At 47.2% G+C, this 17,488-nt stretch overlaps 1 protein-coding gene across 4 annotated transcripts; it reads right to left on the bottom strand.

Moving 5' to 3' along the window:
- Positions 1–1,825: 1,825 nt before the first annotated feature.
- Positions 1,826–6,865, bottom strand: LOC123427638 (ent-kaur-16-ene synthase, chloroplastic-like). Of its 4 annotated transcripts, none has more exons than XM_045111722.1 (14): positions 6,376–6,865; positions 5,917–5,963; positions 5,527–5,812; positions 5,207–5,409; positions 4,698–4,911; positions 4,494–4,614; positions 4,270–4,367; positions 3,975–4,189; positions 3,784–3,896; positions 3,599–3,694; positions 3,302–3,517; positions 3,057–3,198; positions 2,737–2,982; positions 1,826–2,257 (listed from the first exon to the last, which is right to left on the bottom strand). In XM_045111722.1, exons 1-14 carry the CDS (start codon positions 6,641–6,643, stop codon positions 1,955–1,957), a joined length of 2,568 nt encoding a protein of 855 aa, XP_044967657.1. In that variant the 5' UTR covers positions 6,644–6,865; the 3' UTR covers positions 1,826–1,954. The 4 variants fall into 4 exon arrangements, with proteins under 4 accessions (XP_044967657.1, XP_044967658.1, XP_044967656.1 ...); XM_045111723.1 differs by having other exon boundaries at positions 4,698–4,915; positions 5,229–5,409; positions 5,914–5,963; XM_045111721.1 differs by having other exon boundaries at positions 5,914–5,963.
- Positions 6,866–17,488: the final 10,623 nt, after the last annotated feature.

A 17,488-nucleotide genomic window follows, 5' to 3' on the forward strand; every position in this document is an offset into this window, starting at 1 on the left:
CGCTCCTTCCCGTCAAGACGGAGTCGCGGGAGACGCCGCTTGGGTGGCGCACGCGCAGCGGCGGCCTCGCCATAAACAAGGCCTCCTCCTCCCGCCTCGTCAAGCCGAAGACCGAGCCGACGCTCCTCCCCGTCAAGCCGGAGCATGAGGCCATGGCCGCCGACGAGGAGATCGCGCTCAAATGGGCGCGGGACGACTACGTCTGGGAGGAGATGGAGCACCAGCGTCAGCGCCCTCGAGGAGATCGTTGCTCGACACCGCGGCTGCGAGGAGGGCAGTGTCGTCATCCTCGATGACAACGACGAGGAGGTGCCCGGGCCGTCCATCCCCACCCGCCACAGCGACCCAGGGCAGGGGTGCAGCAAGGACGGCGGCGGAGGGCGGGACGACGACGGTGGCGGCGATGGCGACGACGAGGCGACTACACAAACTTCTACAGGCTTCTCGGCATGCAGAAGGCGTAGTAGTAGTAGTTTTTTTTAATTTCCATTTTAAATTATGTTTTGGCTAAGTTTGTACAAATATCAATGAAAACGATTGAATTTCCTTCAAATTTGTGTTGTGTTTGGCCAAATTTTGACCGAGTTTAGTTTAAAAAAAACCAGCGTCTCAGGCGACCTGGGGGGGGGGGGGGGGGGCGACTGGGAATCCGAGACCCCTACACCGATTTTTTCACCGGCGTGCCCCCAAGCAGCGCTATTTCACCCCCTGGGGGTGTCGAACGACCGGAGATGCTCTAAGTAGCAATGCAAAAAGATTGATGAAAATCCATTTGTGAGCCCAAGCTCATCTGCACCGTGCTGAGTAAAGAAATCAAAATAAACACTAAAAAAATTATAAAAAATTCTGATTTTTTTGGGTGATAGACATTTTGATGTGTGAGGTTTGCTTTAAATTTTATACAATTTGAACATCTGAACAACTCTCGGCAAAAAAGACAAGTTCGAGGTCTTTAAAAAAAGTTTACTGTACATGCATCGTTTTAACCTGATTTGTGTTTTTTGTTGAGAGGTGCTCAGATGTTCAAATGATATAAAAATTGGAGCAGACATCATGCACCAAATTATCTATCATTCAATTTTTATTGAAAGTTTTTGAATTTTTTTAGTATGTGTTTTGATTTTTTCCTAAACGGATGCGGATGAGTTGAACACCGAAAAGCCGCACTCCTCTCTATTGCCTAATTTATTTAGTATTATTGCCTACACCCCTCTGCGTCTTAGAAGAACCTACGTGAAATTTAACACGAAATCGATTGTACTAATTCGCCCTGAATATGCAGCCTGTAAAAATAGGTGTGTGCGCTGCTGCACCTCAAGACCCTCTCGGAAAGTTTAGCACGAAGACAGTAACTGAGAAACTCCATCGCTGTCCCCAAAAGATCTCAAACAAAATGTGACCCACGTGTGGATTTCTCATGCAGGCCTCGTTTGGTTAACGAGGATTGGGAAGGTTTTGAGAGGTAGGGATTTCATAGGATTGGGTGAATCCCTTTGTTCCACCCAATCCTCTCAAATTCCCGGGGTTTTGCTTTCACTAGTCTCCCGAAGAGGGTTTTGAAACACATGAATAGGAAGGGATTGAAGGGAAACGGAGGGGATTGGGTTAAGCAAACCCCTTCTACCAAATGAACGCCCGAGGATCTGTGGGGTTTCTGACCCTCCCGGGGATTTTCCTCTCAAAACCTCCCCAATCCCCCTTAACCAAACGAGGCCGCAGGGGTTTTGCCCCTGGGTGTGGATTTCCCCACCATGTGATTCCGGCCACCCTTCCCTCATTTCGGCGACCCCGACGGCCAAATCCCCCTGAACATCAATCACCGACGAACCCTAGGAATTCCTCTCTTCCTCTCTCTCTCTCTATTATTACAGGATCAAAGGTTCACTGCCGCTTCCTCTGCTCCATATGAACACATGAATATATTTATTTTTATGATGAGACCAACCATGGATTGCTAACTTGAGAGCCTGAGTGGCTCGTTGATAACAGCATTCACGGCGCTGGCCATTTCCTTTGGCGAGCTGAAGCCGTCGGTCCGGAAGTAGAACAGGTGAAGTATCTTGCACATCTTCCAGAACAGCTCCTTGCATGCCCCGGGAACACCCGTGCCTTCCTTGAGGACCAATCTTAGCAAGTCTCGCCTAGAAGCGACTATGGACTTCTGTATCGCATTCTTAGCCGCTTCTATGGACAGAGAACCACCACTGTGAAGAACGAGTAGCGAAACGCTGTTCAGTTTCCCCTCGCTGCCCTCCCTCTGCAACATCATATGATCGGGAACAGGTCAGAGTCATCCAACGATAAATTGAACTTTACAGAACTGCATGATAAGCACGAGCACTTACTGCTCAGCTGTTAGATATTCTAATGCATATGCCTAAATAGAGTTTAAATATTAGTCCGTATAAAAACAGAGTTGATTAATTCCTCTACAATTTCAGGCCACCAAGATAAGAGCTGCAGATCTCTCTTTTTTCCAATATATGGAGTGTCTAGCATCTCCAGGCAAACAAGAGAGCTTCAGAGGACTACAATCTAGACTTATGCAAGAATTTTTAGTCCAACATAGTTAAACGGTGCACGCGAACCAAAAGGAATCTATGTAAACTAAGAGGGAAGAATCTATGTATACTAAGAGGGAATTTACATGACGGTGTGGCTCAGCAAAATCTTGAAAAATGGGTGGCATTGGGATATGCAGGAACACAAACTTTTTGCGCGAATGGGACAAAATACCTCAAAGCCTTGGCTGTCATTGAGGAGACGGCCGCAGGTGCTCATTAGCCTAAATAACTCACTGTACTCTTGATCTTTGACAACAAAGCCCAAGAGCTTTTCCCCGACAAAATACAATGCTGGAAGCACAATGGGCCCCAGTGCGAATGAAACAACCCCATTTGTCATGTATTCTTCCATTGTTGGTACATATTGGCTCCTCTGCCATTCTGCCTCGGTCATCATAGACCTCAATAAATGTAGCCACTGCAGATGGATTTCAACCTGTCAATACTGAACATAATGCAAGTCAAAACAGAGGGGTCAGACATGAAACTCACTACTTCTATCAGGTGATTTTTAACGTCGCGGTTTTGTACTGCAGAAGCGATTGATCCAAGCTGGTTCACTGTGGTATAGATAGCACAAAATACAATCTTAACTTGCTCAGAATAGAAATCATCTTCGTGATGCTCATCCCACCTAAGGCAACCATTGACCAAACAGGAAACATGACTTATTAGCAATGTGTAAGCCACGCTACACAAGAAAAAGCAGGCAGAGACATCAAGTTGAAGGAGCGTACTTCTCAACTAATGCTATGAGGTTTTCTAGTTCTTCTTTTGATCCTCCAACATCGAAGAAGTCATCAACAACGGTTGTGAGCACACCGTTTTTGGCCCAAGATATGCGAGCATCAGAAAGTTCAGGAGGAAAAATCGTAGCAGCAGCAGAGAGATAACAATATGTCAACTTCTGTCGAGCAAACTGTAGCTGGTCCAACCTGTTTTGTTTCACCCACCTGTTGCAACAAATTTTTGTTAAGAAAAATCTCAAAGAAAAAAGGAGTTTACATGACCAGAGAGCATAATGGCCAAATTACCTATCAAGATGCAGGAGTTCATCCTGGTAGATAGATTGAGAAAATGTGAAATCTTCAACAGCCAAAGCCAAAAGTTCTTCGTTGATACCATATGGCCTGATTCAGCAAAATGTTTGATATTTTAGTATGATGGCTAGTTAAAACGATTTGAAGTACGACTCTTTTTACATAAATGAGGATCTTACAAGTATTGTGTCTTCAAGATGTGAGAACCTCTAGCATCAAAATGTTCGATGTTCCTCTTGTGGTCTAGACGTTCCAGCGTAGTATAGAAGGGAAACTTAAGGGCATACTCCATCTGGAATTACAAAAGCACAGAATTATACATAACTTGAACTACTAAGTAAAACAGGAGTTTCCAATTTCATACAGGCACCTCTCCAAAGATTGGCAGTCCTTGAACCCCTTCAGAGCACAACTTTTCTGACAGTAAGCTGCCAGACCAATGGCCTATGTTATCTAGAATTAATTCATGTTCTGACACACTGACTTTTGAAGCCTTGAATAGTTCCAGTACAGACTTTGTATCATTTAGATATCCTTGCAGTGAATTATGGAAACTGGAGGCTTCAGCAAGATGAGACAGCTCATCTGCACCAAATTAGAACTAGGGATTAGACTGTTAAGCCAAGATCAACGACAACATTGACAGGGAATTTCTGCGGAAGTACCTGAAGATACATCATACCCATTCATCCGTAGAAGGCGAAATGCCATTGCGCATGTTGCTACATCCATCATAATTTCCTCGTCTCTCTGTAACCAGAAACTGCAAACAGGATACATTAAAGTTTACAAGTTACTAGAAACATAATCCCTCTGTATTTTGTACTAAATCAGCGACAATTAATATGGATCGGAGGGAGTATATCAATTCCCTATTCATAGTCACTACCTGTATGCCATGTCCAAGATTCCCTCTATCTCACTAGAAAAATGCTGAGAAATTCCAATCTTTTCAAGCGAGTCCACCATTGAAAGCTTGCAATGCATATTTAGTGGATACGCTGTTGGTACTGCAAATAGTCTACTGGCATTAAGATTTTGGAACATTTTAAACCCTTGCAAATTCTTCACAAGAAAAGGTACAGAGATCCACCTGCACCACCAAATTTACTGACGAGCATATCTAAGTACCCGAGGGCTTTATCATCATAGTTGTGGACTAACGCAGCAGCAGTTGTGGAGGGAGAGTTGAACAATGATCCATTCTTCCTCTGAAACTTCATAACTTCATTCCAGTCCAGCATGTTTCCTAAACCTTCTGCAACATAGGCCATATATGCTTCTCGACCATAAGATTTCTCTTCGGCCTGCCTAAATTAAGTCAAGTATGGGAATTATTAATATGTTGCCCATAGGTTATACTCAAATTAAGATTGCTAATTTCATCAGTAGGCATAAGACAATATGGATGACATGGTGATCCTTTCTTCTTTAAGTTATGGTTGATAAAGAAACAGGAGTTCTTATAGAAAAAATGCTTTGGAAAAGACAGGGATGGCAAAAAGCAGATAGTGCATTTCCATTCACAGTATAAACACACATACATCACATATACTTATAATCCAACTGTCCTGATACAAACGGGGGAACATATTTCCATACCAATAGATTTCCATCAACAGACCTTTTCAGTTCCATCTCCCATTGGTGAAGAATCCCGTCAATATCAGTTTGTCTGTCAGGAACTTGCAAACCCACTCCAATGGCAAGGCTAAGCATGCCAGGAAAAATGATATTGAAGCCTATAGGAGCAGGAATCTCCTCATCCATAACAATGGAGAAATTTCTTCCAATAAAGTGTAGTCCTGTCCATGGCATTAAGGCGTTTGAGCTCTTGAAAGAAAACACAACTAAACAAAATTCACAAGTACGTGCATCTTTGTCTATACTTCCCGGTTGATCGGGAAAAAAGAAGTCCATACCTCTCCTTATGAGCCATTGGCCAACATTCCATTTCTCAAGCGCAAGAACACATGCCAATGTGGACAAGAGAATATCTTTGTTGGCTGATGATCCAAAGTCGTTGATATCCCAAGATCCATTTTCATGTTGGTTTTGCAGTATCCATTCAACACATTGGGGGAAGCATGGAGTGTGGGAGGAGCCCTGCAAGGGCACCATAGCCACCCATGCCGTGTCGTACGGAGATGGCGGCAATTCAACCTTGTGGAGGTGCTTCCTTATTCTAGCCTCGCGTTCCTTTCGATGCTGCATTTGATCAAAGCAATCCAGTATCTAATTTAGCAAGAAACCAGTGGCAGTCTCGGGAACCTCGAATCAAATATAATAACCATCAGTGACGTCAGTACCACGTCTAGCAGGCTTGCCGTTTCTGCTACCAACATCTTCTCGACATATGCTGTTGAGTGAAAAAGAGATGCCATGTGAGCCACGGCCTATGAATCGATTAAATTAGGATCCGGATCATGCCAGCACTAAGTATGGGTACTACTATACTTGTAAGACATAAAAATATCAGGTAGCAATTGCAAGACTACGGCAAGACAATATTCAATTCAGCAGCAGTGTCGTTTTGTGTTGGCATCAGGTCGGGAGACAGAGACTCGACGTGCGGCATCGTAGTCCGTCTTCTTGGGTAAAACATAGAGGTCCAGCTGAACCTGAACCCCGAACATATCGGAAATGAATTGCTAGTAGTATTACCCGCAGCAAAACTGCTGAGCAGATTGGATTTGATTCCTCGCATCAGAAAAAGGCGACCAGGAACAGAAAAAGGGAGCGATCCAGCCAGGCAAGATCTGGGGGCTTACCACAACGCGGAGTCCCCGCGCGAATCCGATTCCGGTGCAACGGAGGAGGACGGTGTCGACCGCCGGAGAGGAACCGCACACGGCGCGCTTCGGAGGGGGGAATCCTGGAGGCGCACTCGCCGACGCTGGCGCAGGTGAGTCGGAGACGACGGTTCGAGCGAAACCTCGCCGCGAACCGGGGAGCCGCCACCGGGACGGGGAGGACGGTGCGAGGACCCGGCTGCCGGCAAGGCGCCGGGAGGACGGAGGAGCACCCAGCGTTCGACATGGGGGCGGGAGGGATCTAGGATCGGATCGCACAGGGCCGCGGCCGCCGTCGACGGAGGATTTATTGCAGCATCGCCGGAATAGGAAAGCAAGGATGAGAGAGTGAGAGCGGCGGGCAAAGGCAAGGGGGAGGGCACTGTGCACGGAAAAGGTGGCGCACTCACGTTTTTTTAACAGTCTCTGGGGTGGTGGGAGCAGCCGCTGCGGTGACGAAGGCGGCGGTGATGCCCGCTCCATCCCGCGAGTTTTTTCAAGATTTTGATCCATGAGATGAAAGTATTGCACGGAATGAACTTTGATTGAAACCATTTCATGATGTGACCTTTTCTGAAACGCTAGAGCCCGTGGCGTTGCAGACGCACATAAAAACGCCAATCTAATGTGGCGTTGCAGACCCACTCAAACACCAGTCTAATGTGGCGTTGCAGGCAACGCATGAAACGCCATGGTCCATGGCGTTTCAGCAGTACACATGTTGCTGGCAGCATGCCGTGGGCTGGCTGGATGTCGTCGCTGCGTTCCATAATGGGTCTGCAACGCCAGCATTGTTGGCGTTTCACAATGGGCCTGCAACGCCACATTAGACTGGCGTTGCAAGAAAGAAAAAACGCCACGGTAGACAGGCGTGTCACTGTTGGGCAGCAACGCCAGCACTGTTGGCGTTTCACAGTGGGTCTGCAACGCCACTTTAGACTGGCGTTGCAAAAAAGAAAAAACGCCACGGTAGACAGGCGTGTCACTGTAGGACATCAACGCCACGGTAGACAGGCGTTGCATAGTGGGGCAGCAACACCACGGCTTGTGGCGTTTCTAAAAAAGTCATATCGTGAAATGGTTTCAAATCTGGTTTATTTTGTGCTCATGTTTAGAAAAAAGGTTAAAACAGTGAAAAAATCCCCATCCTGCCACTGGGCGCACACCAGCTCTCCCTAGCCAGAGGTGACCTGAGATATTCAAGCTTTCAAAACTAGAGTTGACATGATAAATTCAAGCTGAACTAAGAAAACTACGGAAGTGCTTTTTCTTTAGTGGGGCAAAGGAAGTTTTTATTTCACCGCCAACTCCAACTGGCGGATCCAAATGGATGACATTTTTGTCCGTTTTTTGTTTGTTTAGATAGGTTTGATGGACACCAACACTCGCTTCGGCGTTTGGGTTGATATAATGTTGGCCCGACTCATTTTATGATGGTGCGTAAAAATATATATAGACATTTTTGTAAAAAACAAATATAAATTAAACATTAAAGCCGGTCACGAAGTTCGACGAGATTCCACGCGTCCCTATTATATTATAATTGAACATTTTAACAAAGTAAAACTACGCGCTACCCTAGGCGTCCTCTCGTCGGGCGTCGGGGCCGGTGAGATCGGGTTGTGCCGGCGCGGACAGTGCTAGTGGCGCAGCACATGGGCGCTCCTCTGCCAGGCGCAACGCCCTCCTATGCTAGAGGTAGGCGACCTCCTCCGGACGCATCACGCGGGGATAGACGACAGGGTGCTGGGGGGCTTGGCATTGCTTTGGGCGGAGCCGGCCATGGCTGCTGGTGGCGCAGCATGGGCGCGCTCCTCCGCGAGGTGCAGCGCCTTCGTATGTTGGAGGTAAGCGACCTCCTCCGGGCGCAACACGCGGGGATAGATGACGACGGGCTTGCCATTGTTTTGGGCGGAGCACGCCATGGCTGCTGGCTAGGGTTTGGTTGCCGACGAGGTGGCGAGATGGGGACGGGGGTCTGGAAGCAGATGAGGTCGAACCCCTTCGCGGGCTCATATTTAAAAAGGCCAACCACGGTCGCCGACGCATGGGCAAGTGGAGGCTGGCCGTCATTAATTAAGTTGACCGCAGGTAGTTGGACGACTGGTCGGTGTGGATGGGGCGGACACCGAGAGGGCGCGTGCACTCCGCTTCGCGTCCGCGCTGACGCATTTCAGTCCCAAATTTCACCGGAAATGGGTCAGCGCAGCCGCGTTTGGCAATGGATCCACGCATTGGATCATCACTTTTATCCTCATGGCGCGTCCAAACAAACAACGGCAGATGAAATGGATCGCCTCGTTGGAGTTGCTCTCAAAGTACAACAACAGTCCATTAATACAAGACTAGAATTAAGGAGGCAACAACAACAAGATGCTGCCCTCGTACATCTATGTAGATGTTTGAGACCGAGGTTATGGTCCTAAACAAAAAAAGTCCGACGTAGTTGTAGCCAAAGCTGACCCATCTTCTCTTTCTTTCGTTTCTTTCCTTCAGGAGCAGCCAAGGTCACATCTTTTTTTTTTGAAAAGAGGGGTCTCCCCAGCCTCAACTTTATGACAAAAAGGTTACCCCACTTTATATTATATAAAGCAACCATCACAACATCGATCAACAAATCCAAGTACAAGAGGGAAAAAAAGGTACAAGATACCGAAAGAGCCACTAACAAACGTCGAATGCCCCAGCGAGGCTTGGGCATCGAGGCTCTCGGCGAACAAGATCCTGCATACGACACGACGAGAACGAGGGAGTAGCCCGCAACTGGAGGAAAATTGTGCTCCATCAACTCGAAAGGCCAACCCTAGTTGGTCCGTCATCCGTCTCTGCCAGCAAAGAGATCATCCCTGCCTTTGTATCATAGGGCGTCACACCATCAGCGAGCAAAGCCGCTCACCACCGAGCGAAAGGAACATGGCCAACAGATTGTAGTAGAGAGATAGAGGACAGCTACCTCGTCGTGCGAGGCGACGCCCCAAACTTTGTCATGGTCGTTGGCAAGGATCACATCCACCGCAAGTAGCCAAGCGGGAGCGCCCACTGAAGGAAACCGGTAGACCACCCCCGCCACCGCATCCCCGACCACCACGCCACAGTCCAAAGGTGGCTTCTTCAAGAAGAAGAACATCGTGGGAGCATCGTCGCCACCCAATCCCTGGATTTGAGTTTTCACCCGACACATGGAAGAAGAGGGCATTAGAGGAGCGTGATGCCACCTTCAGGAAGGGGAGTGATCACCCAGAGCGCCACCGGCATCGAGGCTGCAGCAGCAAGCCAAAGGTTCCCCCGATCCAAACCAGCCCCCATCCTCACCCAGCCACCAGATCCGGCGAGCCGGAGGACCACCGACCGGTAGCATGGGTTTGCGAAGCAAGAAGGGGCGCAAGGGGGGACCACCAACCTTCACATCCGCTCCAAGGACCACAGGGGACTTCCGAGAGAAAGCTCCACGCCCGCCGCCATCCTGCCACCCGCATGATGACGAGTTGATGAATATACTTCTCTCCCCTCGTTGGTTACCCCAAGTGGAAGGTGGAGATGTAGTGAGCAACAAGTTTCCCTTACACGGAGACTGTAAGGTTTATTGAACCAGGAGGACTCCGAGGATCAACAAGTAGGTGTACGCTGCTCCGGCGCTAGCAGAAGACGTAGACCTGTACACACAACAAATAACTTTGCTCCCAACGAGTACATAGAGGTTGTCAATTTCTCCGGCCTTGTAGTTTGCAAAGGATCAAAACACAAGCGGGAATAGTGATAGTGATTGCAACGAAAAAGTAAATAAAATCAGTAAATAATGGAGGTGTAAGCAATGGTGGTGATATGGACCGGAGTCACATGATGTTCACTAGTGATGTCTCTCTCTCAAAAGACGATAAATAACTATGCTTGGGTAAACAAATTACAGCTGGACAATTGACAAAATTATAAACGCACCGCAATGCTAATTATGCTACTTGAAAGTTAGAGGCTCGATAGTAATGGGCAGTACGCCAAGACAAGTAGACCTTTTATTCATCAGCATATACTTATTAGTCATCCACCTTGAGATATCTATCCAGAACATCTCGCTGATATTAAGTTGCGAGCCCCACCCAAAGTGTAAACTCAAAGCAACGGACAACTGCATTAACGAACTATGCGTAAGGTAAACAATCCTTGCAACCGTGGTCACAAGCACCGCTGTTTTTCTCCCTGGTGTCAACAAGCACATCCCCTAGTCTCATGTTTGTGTCACCCAAGCTAGACATCGAGGGGCCCGAACCCACAATCATGCATAACGCTCCCTCTTAGAGTCACGATCTACTACTTGGCCAAAGCAATAAAAAGCAACGGAGAACATGCATGAATCACTAAGGAACATAATATAAAAGGATAGTCAAATATATAACTCATAACAATCTGAACATAATCTCATAATCCATCAGATCCCAACAAACCGAGCATAGCAATAGCAAGAGAATTACATAGATGCCTTGATCATGTAGGGCAACTCACAAGGATTAACCATTGAAGCACAAGATTGGAGAGAAGACATCACATAGCTACTGGTCATGGACTCATGGTCCAAGGGGAACTACTCTCGACACATCCGGGAAGCGTCCATGGCGGTGGAGAAGCTCTCGGAGGTCAATCCTCCCTCCGGCAGGGTGTCCGGAAGAGGTCTCACGACGCTCCCGATCTCGGAAGCGCTGCGGCGGCGGAACGATGGAGAAATTCGCGATTCTAGATATGATGGAATGGTTTCCGATCGGTGGGGTAAATATAGGCGAAAGGAGGGCGTCAGAGGAGGTGGGGCCCACCCAGGCGACCTGTGAGCGCGGCCAGGGGCCAGGCTGCGCCGGGAGGCCGCTTGGGCAGCCCATGGCTCCCCCTAGCCCATCTTTAGTGATCTGGAAGCTTCCGTCACGCTGATTTTTATATATTTTTCTCGGGATTTTTGGGGCTCTGGAAATTTGGGTAAAAGCCCCTGCAAAAAAGACATCAGCACACAAAAACTGGCACTGGGTGCACTTAGTTAGTAGGTTAGTCCAAATATGTGTAAAAATATATAAAAGTGTAGCAAAACATATAACAATGTCACCCAAAAGATCATGGAACAAACAGAAATTATAGATACGTTTGGGACGTATCACCACGCGACCACACCGACGTTCTTTCGCATCCGCTCGTGCCACCTGCTGTAGGGAAACAGGGGAGCCACATGTGTGCGGCCGCCGCCAGACCTCGAGGTGCATTCATGCAGAAACCTCGAGCCCAACGCATCGCCGCCAGACACCGGCCTCGCCACCGCCGCCCGCTGCCGCGCCCTCGGCCAACTCGGTACCGCCGCCCGCATATCCCGAACCGCATCGGCCCAGGGGAGCAGGGGAAGAATGGCCCCGCCACCGCCGAGGCTGACCGGGCTTCGCCCATCAGCGCGAGCTGGTGACTGCGAGGGGGGGCCTTTGGCGAAGAGATTGGGTTTCCCCTTCGCGTGGCGTAATGTCAATTCCTACAATTCAAAGTTAGCCAAACTACCCAACCCCAACTTTATTAAAGCCAAGGCACAAACCAGAGTTTAAACAGAGTAGCTCTCGGTGGACTGCCTGAGAGACGAGCCACAAATCAAATGTCTAGTAAGTTAAAATCCCTATTACATCAACCACCATACATGACACAGAGAAGGTAAAAGGATAGACAACACACACACCAAAAACACCCCTCTCATGCCAAAATCTGCAAGCACTACCAAGCTATTCTAAGAAACTCCCCTCTTCGATGATCCAAAAGCCTTAAGCACCAGAGAAGAAGAGCACGCTGCGCGTTCGAACATAGGATTTTCTACTGCCTGACAAAAGAGGTCACCAGATCCATGATACAGCGTATGTTTCGCCATCTCCTCCCGTGGAAAATAAATTCATTCCGCAGCAGCCATAAGCCCCAAAGCACAACAGATAAATCAATGTTAACAACCTCTCTATGTTTCTTTTGTTTCTAGTGGGAAGAAAGATAAGTAAAGGAGAGGGGTATAGAAATACGACATATTTCAGCCACAGAAGACCAAATTTCTTTGGCAACAACACAATCAAAAAATAGATGTTGAATAGATTCATGTTCATTGCAAAACACACATGTTGGATCATCTACATGTATCCTCTTAGCTAAGTTACCTCTAGTCAAGCATTTGCTATAATAAGCCAGCCATAAAAATACATGGATATTGGAAGGAACTTTAATTTTCCAGATGTAATCTTTAATATTAGAAGATACACCACCAAAATCGATCATTTTGTAAAAAGATTTCACAGAATATTTGCCAAAAGGATCCAAGGTCCAAATTGGGACATCTACCTCATTAGAAGGGTTGAAGGTTCTCACCAAGTCAATTAGTTCGAACCAACGGTCCATCAAACTAGCATCAACACATCTCCTCAATGTGAGATGTAGTTGACTCCCATCCAAACCTGAGAAAGAGAAGCCTCTTGTTGATGATAAATCTCAAAGAGATCCCAAAAAGTTTTTTCAAGGAACATCCCCCACCCAAATGTCACGTGAGAAGGCAATGTTCTCTCTAGTTCCAGGGGTCCATTTTCGGAATTTTTTTGCTGCCCCTTGGGCCTAGGTTACACTTTTCCAAAATGGAGAGCCCACAGCAGGCTTAGCCGAGAATATATTTGGCTTCTTGATGTCTACTCACGCTTCTATTCTTGTAGACTATGTTGGGCCTCCAAGCGCAAAGGTTTGTAGGACAGCAGCAATTTCCCTCAAGTGGACGACCTAAGGTTTATTGAACTCAGGGAAGTAGAGGTTGAAGGTGGTCTCTCTCAAACAACCCTACAATTAAGAAACAAGAAGTCTCTTGTGTCCCCAACACACCTAATACAATGGTAAATTGTATAGGTGCACTACTTCAGCGAAGAGATGGTAAAATATGAAGGTAATATAAATCTGTAATAAAAATTACAACAAGGTAGCAAGTGACAAAAGTGAGCATAAAAGGCGTAACAGTGGTGAGAAACAAGGCCTAGGCTTCATACTCTCACTAGTGGCAACTCCCAACAACATTAACATAGTCTAATCATATGATATTTCAACTAAAACATGCAATGGAGACGTACTCGGAGGTCATTCCTTTGTGATCAAGAGAGGACGATAATTATGTAGGGCTACAAAAGCACGCCTCAGAGTTCGTAGTTCTCATCTATGGATTTCCCAATGTCACCGCAGCCATCCAAAGAGAGTTGTCAAAGACAAGCACCAAGAGAATCTCAATCTTCAATCAATTCACAAAAGAGGAAATCACTCATGAAAATATTCTTCTAATCCATGTCCAATAGACCGCTGTCACCATGGTCTTGGAGATTATACTAGATAAGATCAAGTGAGTACATCAATCCAATACATAGAAGAAGGGGAAACATCATGAGATCACCCTAGGTTAACATAGCCTATGATCACAATCAAGATCACATCATGGGAGAGATAATTAACCACATAGCTACTATAGAAGACCTCAGCCCTGAGGAGGAACTACTCCCGCTTCATGAAGGGATGAAGCAACGTCGATGGAGATGAATCCGGGGTACTTCCCCGTCCCGGCAGGGTGCCGACACAGGAATTCTGGTCCCCCAAAACTTGTTGGCGATGGCGGCGGAGATCGGAATTGCTTCCGGAGAAAAGGGTTCCCGAATTAGGGTTTCCTACACGGGGGTAAAAATAGGGGACAAGGTAGGGAACCATAGGGGGCGGGCCCCACCCAGGCGGCCTCCCTGCGCAGCCATGGGGCAGGCCGCGCCACTAGGGCGCCTGGAGACCTGGTGGCCCCCCTCTGGCCCTCCTTCGACCGTCTGGAGTCTTCTAGAACGCAGATTTTTTATATATTTTTTGTGGAATTTTTCGGGCCATGTAAATATGGGTATAAACCTGCAATTCATAGACATCAGCAGACACAAAACTGGCACTTGGTGCACTGAGTTAGTAGGTTAGTCCAAATATGTTGAAAAAGGTATGTGATACGTCTCCGTCGTATCTACTTTTCCGAACTCTTTTGCCCTTGTTTTGGACTCTAATTTGCATGATTTGAATGGAACTAACGCGGACTAATGCTGTTTTTAGCAGAATTGCCATGGTGCTGTTTTTGTGCAGAAATAAAAGTTCTTGGAATGTCCTGAAAATTTACGGAGAATTTTTCTGGAATAAAAGAAAAATATGTGCGCAAAGATCCACCGGAGGGGGCGTGCCAGTGGGCCGCAAGCCCCTGGGCCGCGGCCACCCCCTAGGCCGCGTCATGAGGGCTTGTGGGGCCCACGTGGCACCACCGCCCCCAAACTCAGCTCTATATCTTCCGTCTCGCCCGGAAAAAAATCAGAGAGAAGGATTCATCGCGTTTTACGATACGGAGGCGCCGCCACCCCCTGTTCTTCATCTGGAGGGCAGATCTAGAGTCCGTTTTGGGCTCCGGAGAGGGGAAATCGTCGCCATCGTCATCATCAACCTTCCTCCATCGACAATTCCATGATGCTTTTCATCGTTTGTGAGTAATCTCATCGTAGGCTTGCTGGACGGTGATGAGTTGGATGAGATCTATCATGTAATCGAGTTAGTTTTTGACGGGGATTGATCCCTAGTATCCACTATGTTCTAGATTGATGTTTCTACTACTTGGCTATGCTTAATGCTTGCCACTAGGGCCCGAGTGCCATGATTTCAGATCTGAACCTATTATGTTGTCGCCAATATATGTGTGTTTTAGATCCTATCTTGCAAGTTGTAGTCACCTACTATGTGTTATGTGTTGGGGAACGTCGCATGGGAAACAAAAAATTTCCTATGCGCACGAAGACCTATCATGGTGATGTTCATCTACGAGAGGAGATTCCCGATCTACGTACCCTTGTAGATCGCAAAGAAGAAGCGTTAAGAAACACGGTTGATGTAGTGGAACGTCCTCACGTCCCTCGATCCGCCCCGCGAACCGTCCCACGAACCGTCCCGCGATCCGTCCCACGATCCGTCCCACGATCTGTCCCACGAACCATCTCGCGATCCGTTGCACGAACCGTCTTGCGATCCATCTCACGATCCGTTCCGATCTAGTGCCGAACAGACGGCACCTCCGTGTTCAACACACGTACAGCTCGACGATGATCTCGGCCTTCTTGATCCAGCAAGAGAGACGGAGAGGTAGATGAGTTCTCCGGCAACGTGACGGCGCTTCGGAGGTTGGTGGTGATCTATCTTAGCAGGGCTCCGCCCGAGCTCCGCAGAAATACGATCTAGAGAAAAAACCGTGGAGGTATGTGGTCGGGCTGCCGTGGCAAAGTTATCTCAAATCAGCCCTAATACCTCAGTATGTATAGGAGGGAGGGGAGGGACCTTGCCTTGAGGCTCAAGGGAGCCCCAGGGGGTCGGCCAAAGTGGGGGGAGGAGGATTCCTCCTCGAATCCTAGTCCAACTAGGATTGGAAGGTGGAGTCCTTCTCTATTTTCCCACTTCCCCCTTTTTTTCTTTTCTCTTTGATTTTCTTTCTCTCCTGCGCAGGGGCCTTCTTGGGCTTGCCCACCAGCCCAGTAAGGGCTGGTGCGGCACCCCTAAGGCTTATGGGCTTCCCCGGGGTGGGCTGGCCCCCCCGGTGAACATCCGGAACCCATTCGTCACTCCCGGTACATTCCCGATAATGCCGAAAACTGTCCGTAATAAAATGAGGTCATCCTATATATCAATCTTCGTCTCTGGACCATTCCGGAAACCCTCGTGATGTCCGTGATCTCATCCGGGACTCTGAACAACATTCGGTAACCAACCATATAACTCAAATACGCATAAAACAACGCCGAACCTTAAGTGTGCAGACCCTACGGGTTCGAGAACTATGTATACATGACCCGAGGGACTCCTCGGTGAATATCCAATAGCGGGACCTGGATGCCCATATTGGATCCTACATATTCTACGAAGATCTTATCGTTTGAACCTCAGTGCCAAGGATTCATATAATCCCGTATGTCATTCCCTTTGTCCTTCGGTATGTTACTTGCCCGAGATTCGATCGTCAGTATCCGCATACCTATTTCAATCTCGTTTACCGGCAAGTCTCTTTACTCGTTCCATAATACAAGATCCCGTGACTTACATGAAGTCACATTGCTTGCAAGGCTTGTGTGTGATGTTGTATTACCGAGTGGGCCCCGAGATACCTCACCGTCACACGGAGTGACAAATCCCAGTCTTGATCCATACTAACTCAACGGGCACCTTCGGAGATACCTGTAGAGCATCTTTATAGTCACCCAGTTACGTTGTGACGTTTGATACACACAAGGCATTCCTCCGGTTCCAGCGAGTTATATGATCTCATGGTCATAGGAATAAATACTTGACACGCAGAAAAACAGTAGCAACAAAATGACACGATCAACATGCTACGTTCATTAGTTTGGGTCTTGTCCATCACATGATTCTCCTAATGATGTGATCCCGTTATCAAGTGACAACACTTGCCTATGGTCAGGAAACCTTGACCATCTTTGATCAACGAGCTAGTCAACTAGAGGCTTAATAGGGACAGTGTTTTGTCTATGTATCCACACAAGTATTGTGTTTCCAATCAATAAATTATAGCATGGATAATAAACGATTATTATGAACAAGGAAATATAATAATAACTAATTTATTATTGCCTCTAGGTCATATTTCCAACAGTCTCCCACTTGCACTAGAGTCAATAATCTAGTTCACATCACCATGTGATTTCAACGAATCCAACACCCATATAGTTGTGGGGTCTGATGACGTCTTGCTCGTGAGAGAGGTTTTAGTCAACGGTTCTTAAACTTTCAGATCCGTGTGTTCTTTACAAATATTTATGTCATATTATAGATGCTGCTACTACGTGCTATTCGGAAATACTCCAAATATCTACTCTACTATACGAATCCGTTTCACTACTCATAGTTATTCGGATTAGTGTCAAAACTTGCATCGACGTACCCTTTACGATGAACTCTTTAACCACCTCCATAATCGATAAAAATTCCTTAGTCCATTAGTTACTAAGGATAAATTTTGACCGCTGCTAGTGATTCAATCATGGATCACTCTCTGTACCTC

This window comes from Hordeum vulgare, chromosome 2H (genome assembly GCF_904849725.1).
Source record: "Hordeum vulgare subsp. vulgare chromosome 2H, MorexV3_pseudomolecules_assembly, whole genome shotgun sequence".
Taxonomy (NCBI): Eukaryota; Viridiplantae; Streptophyta; class Magnoliopsida; order Poales; family Poaceae; genus Hordeum; species Hordeum vulgare.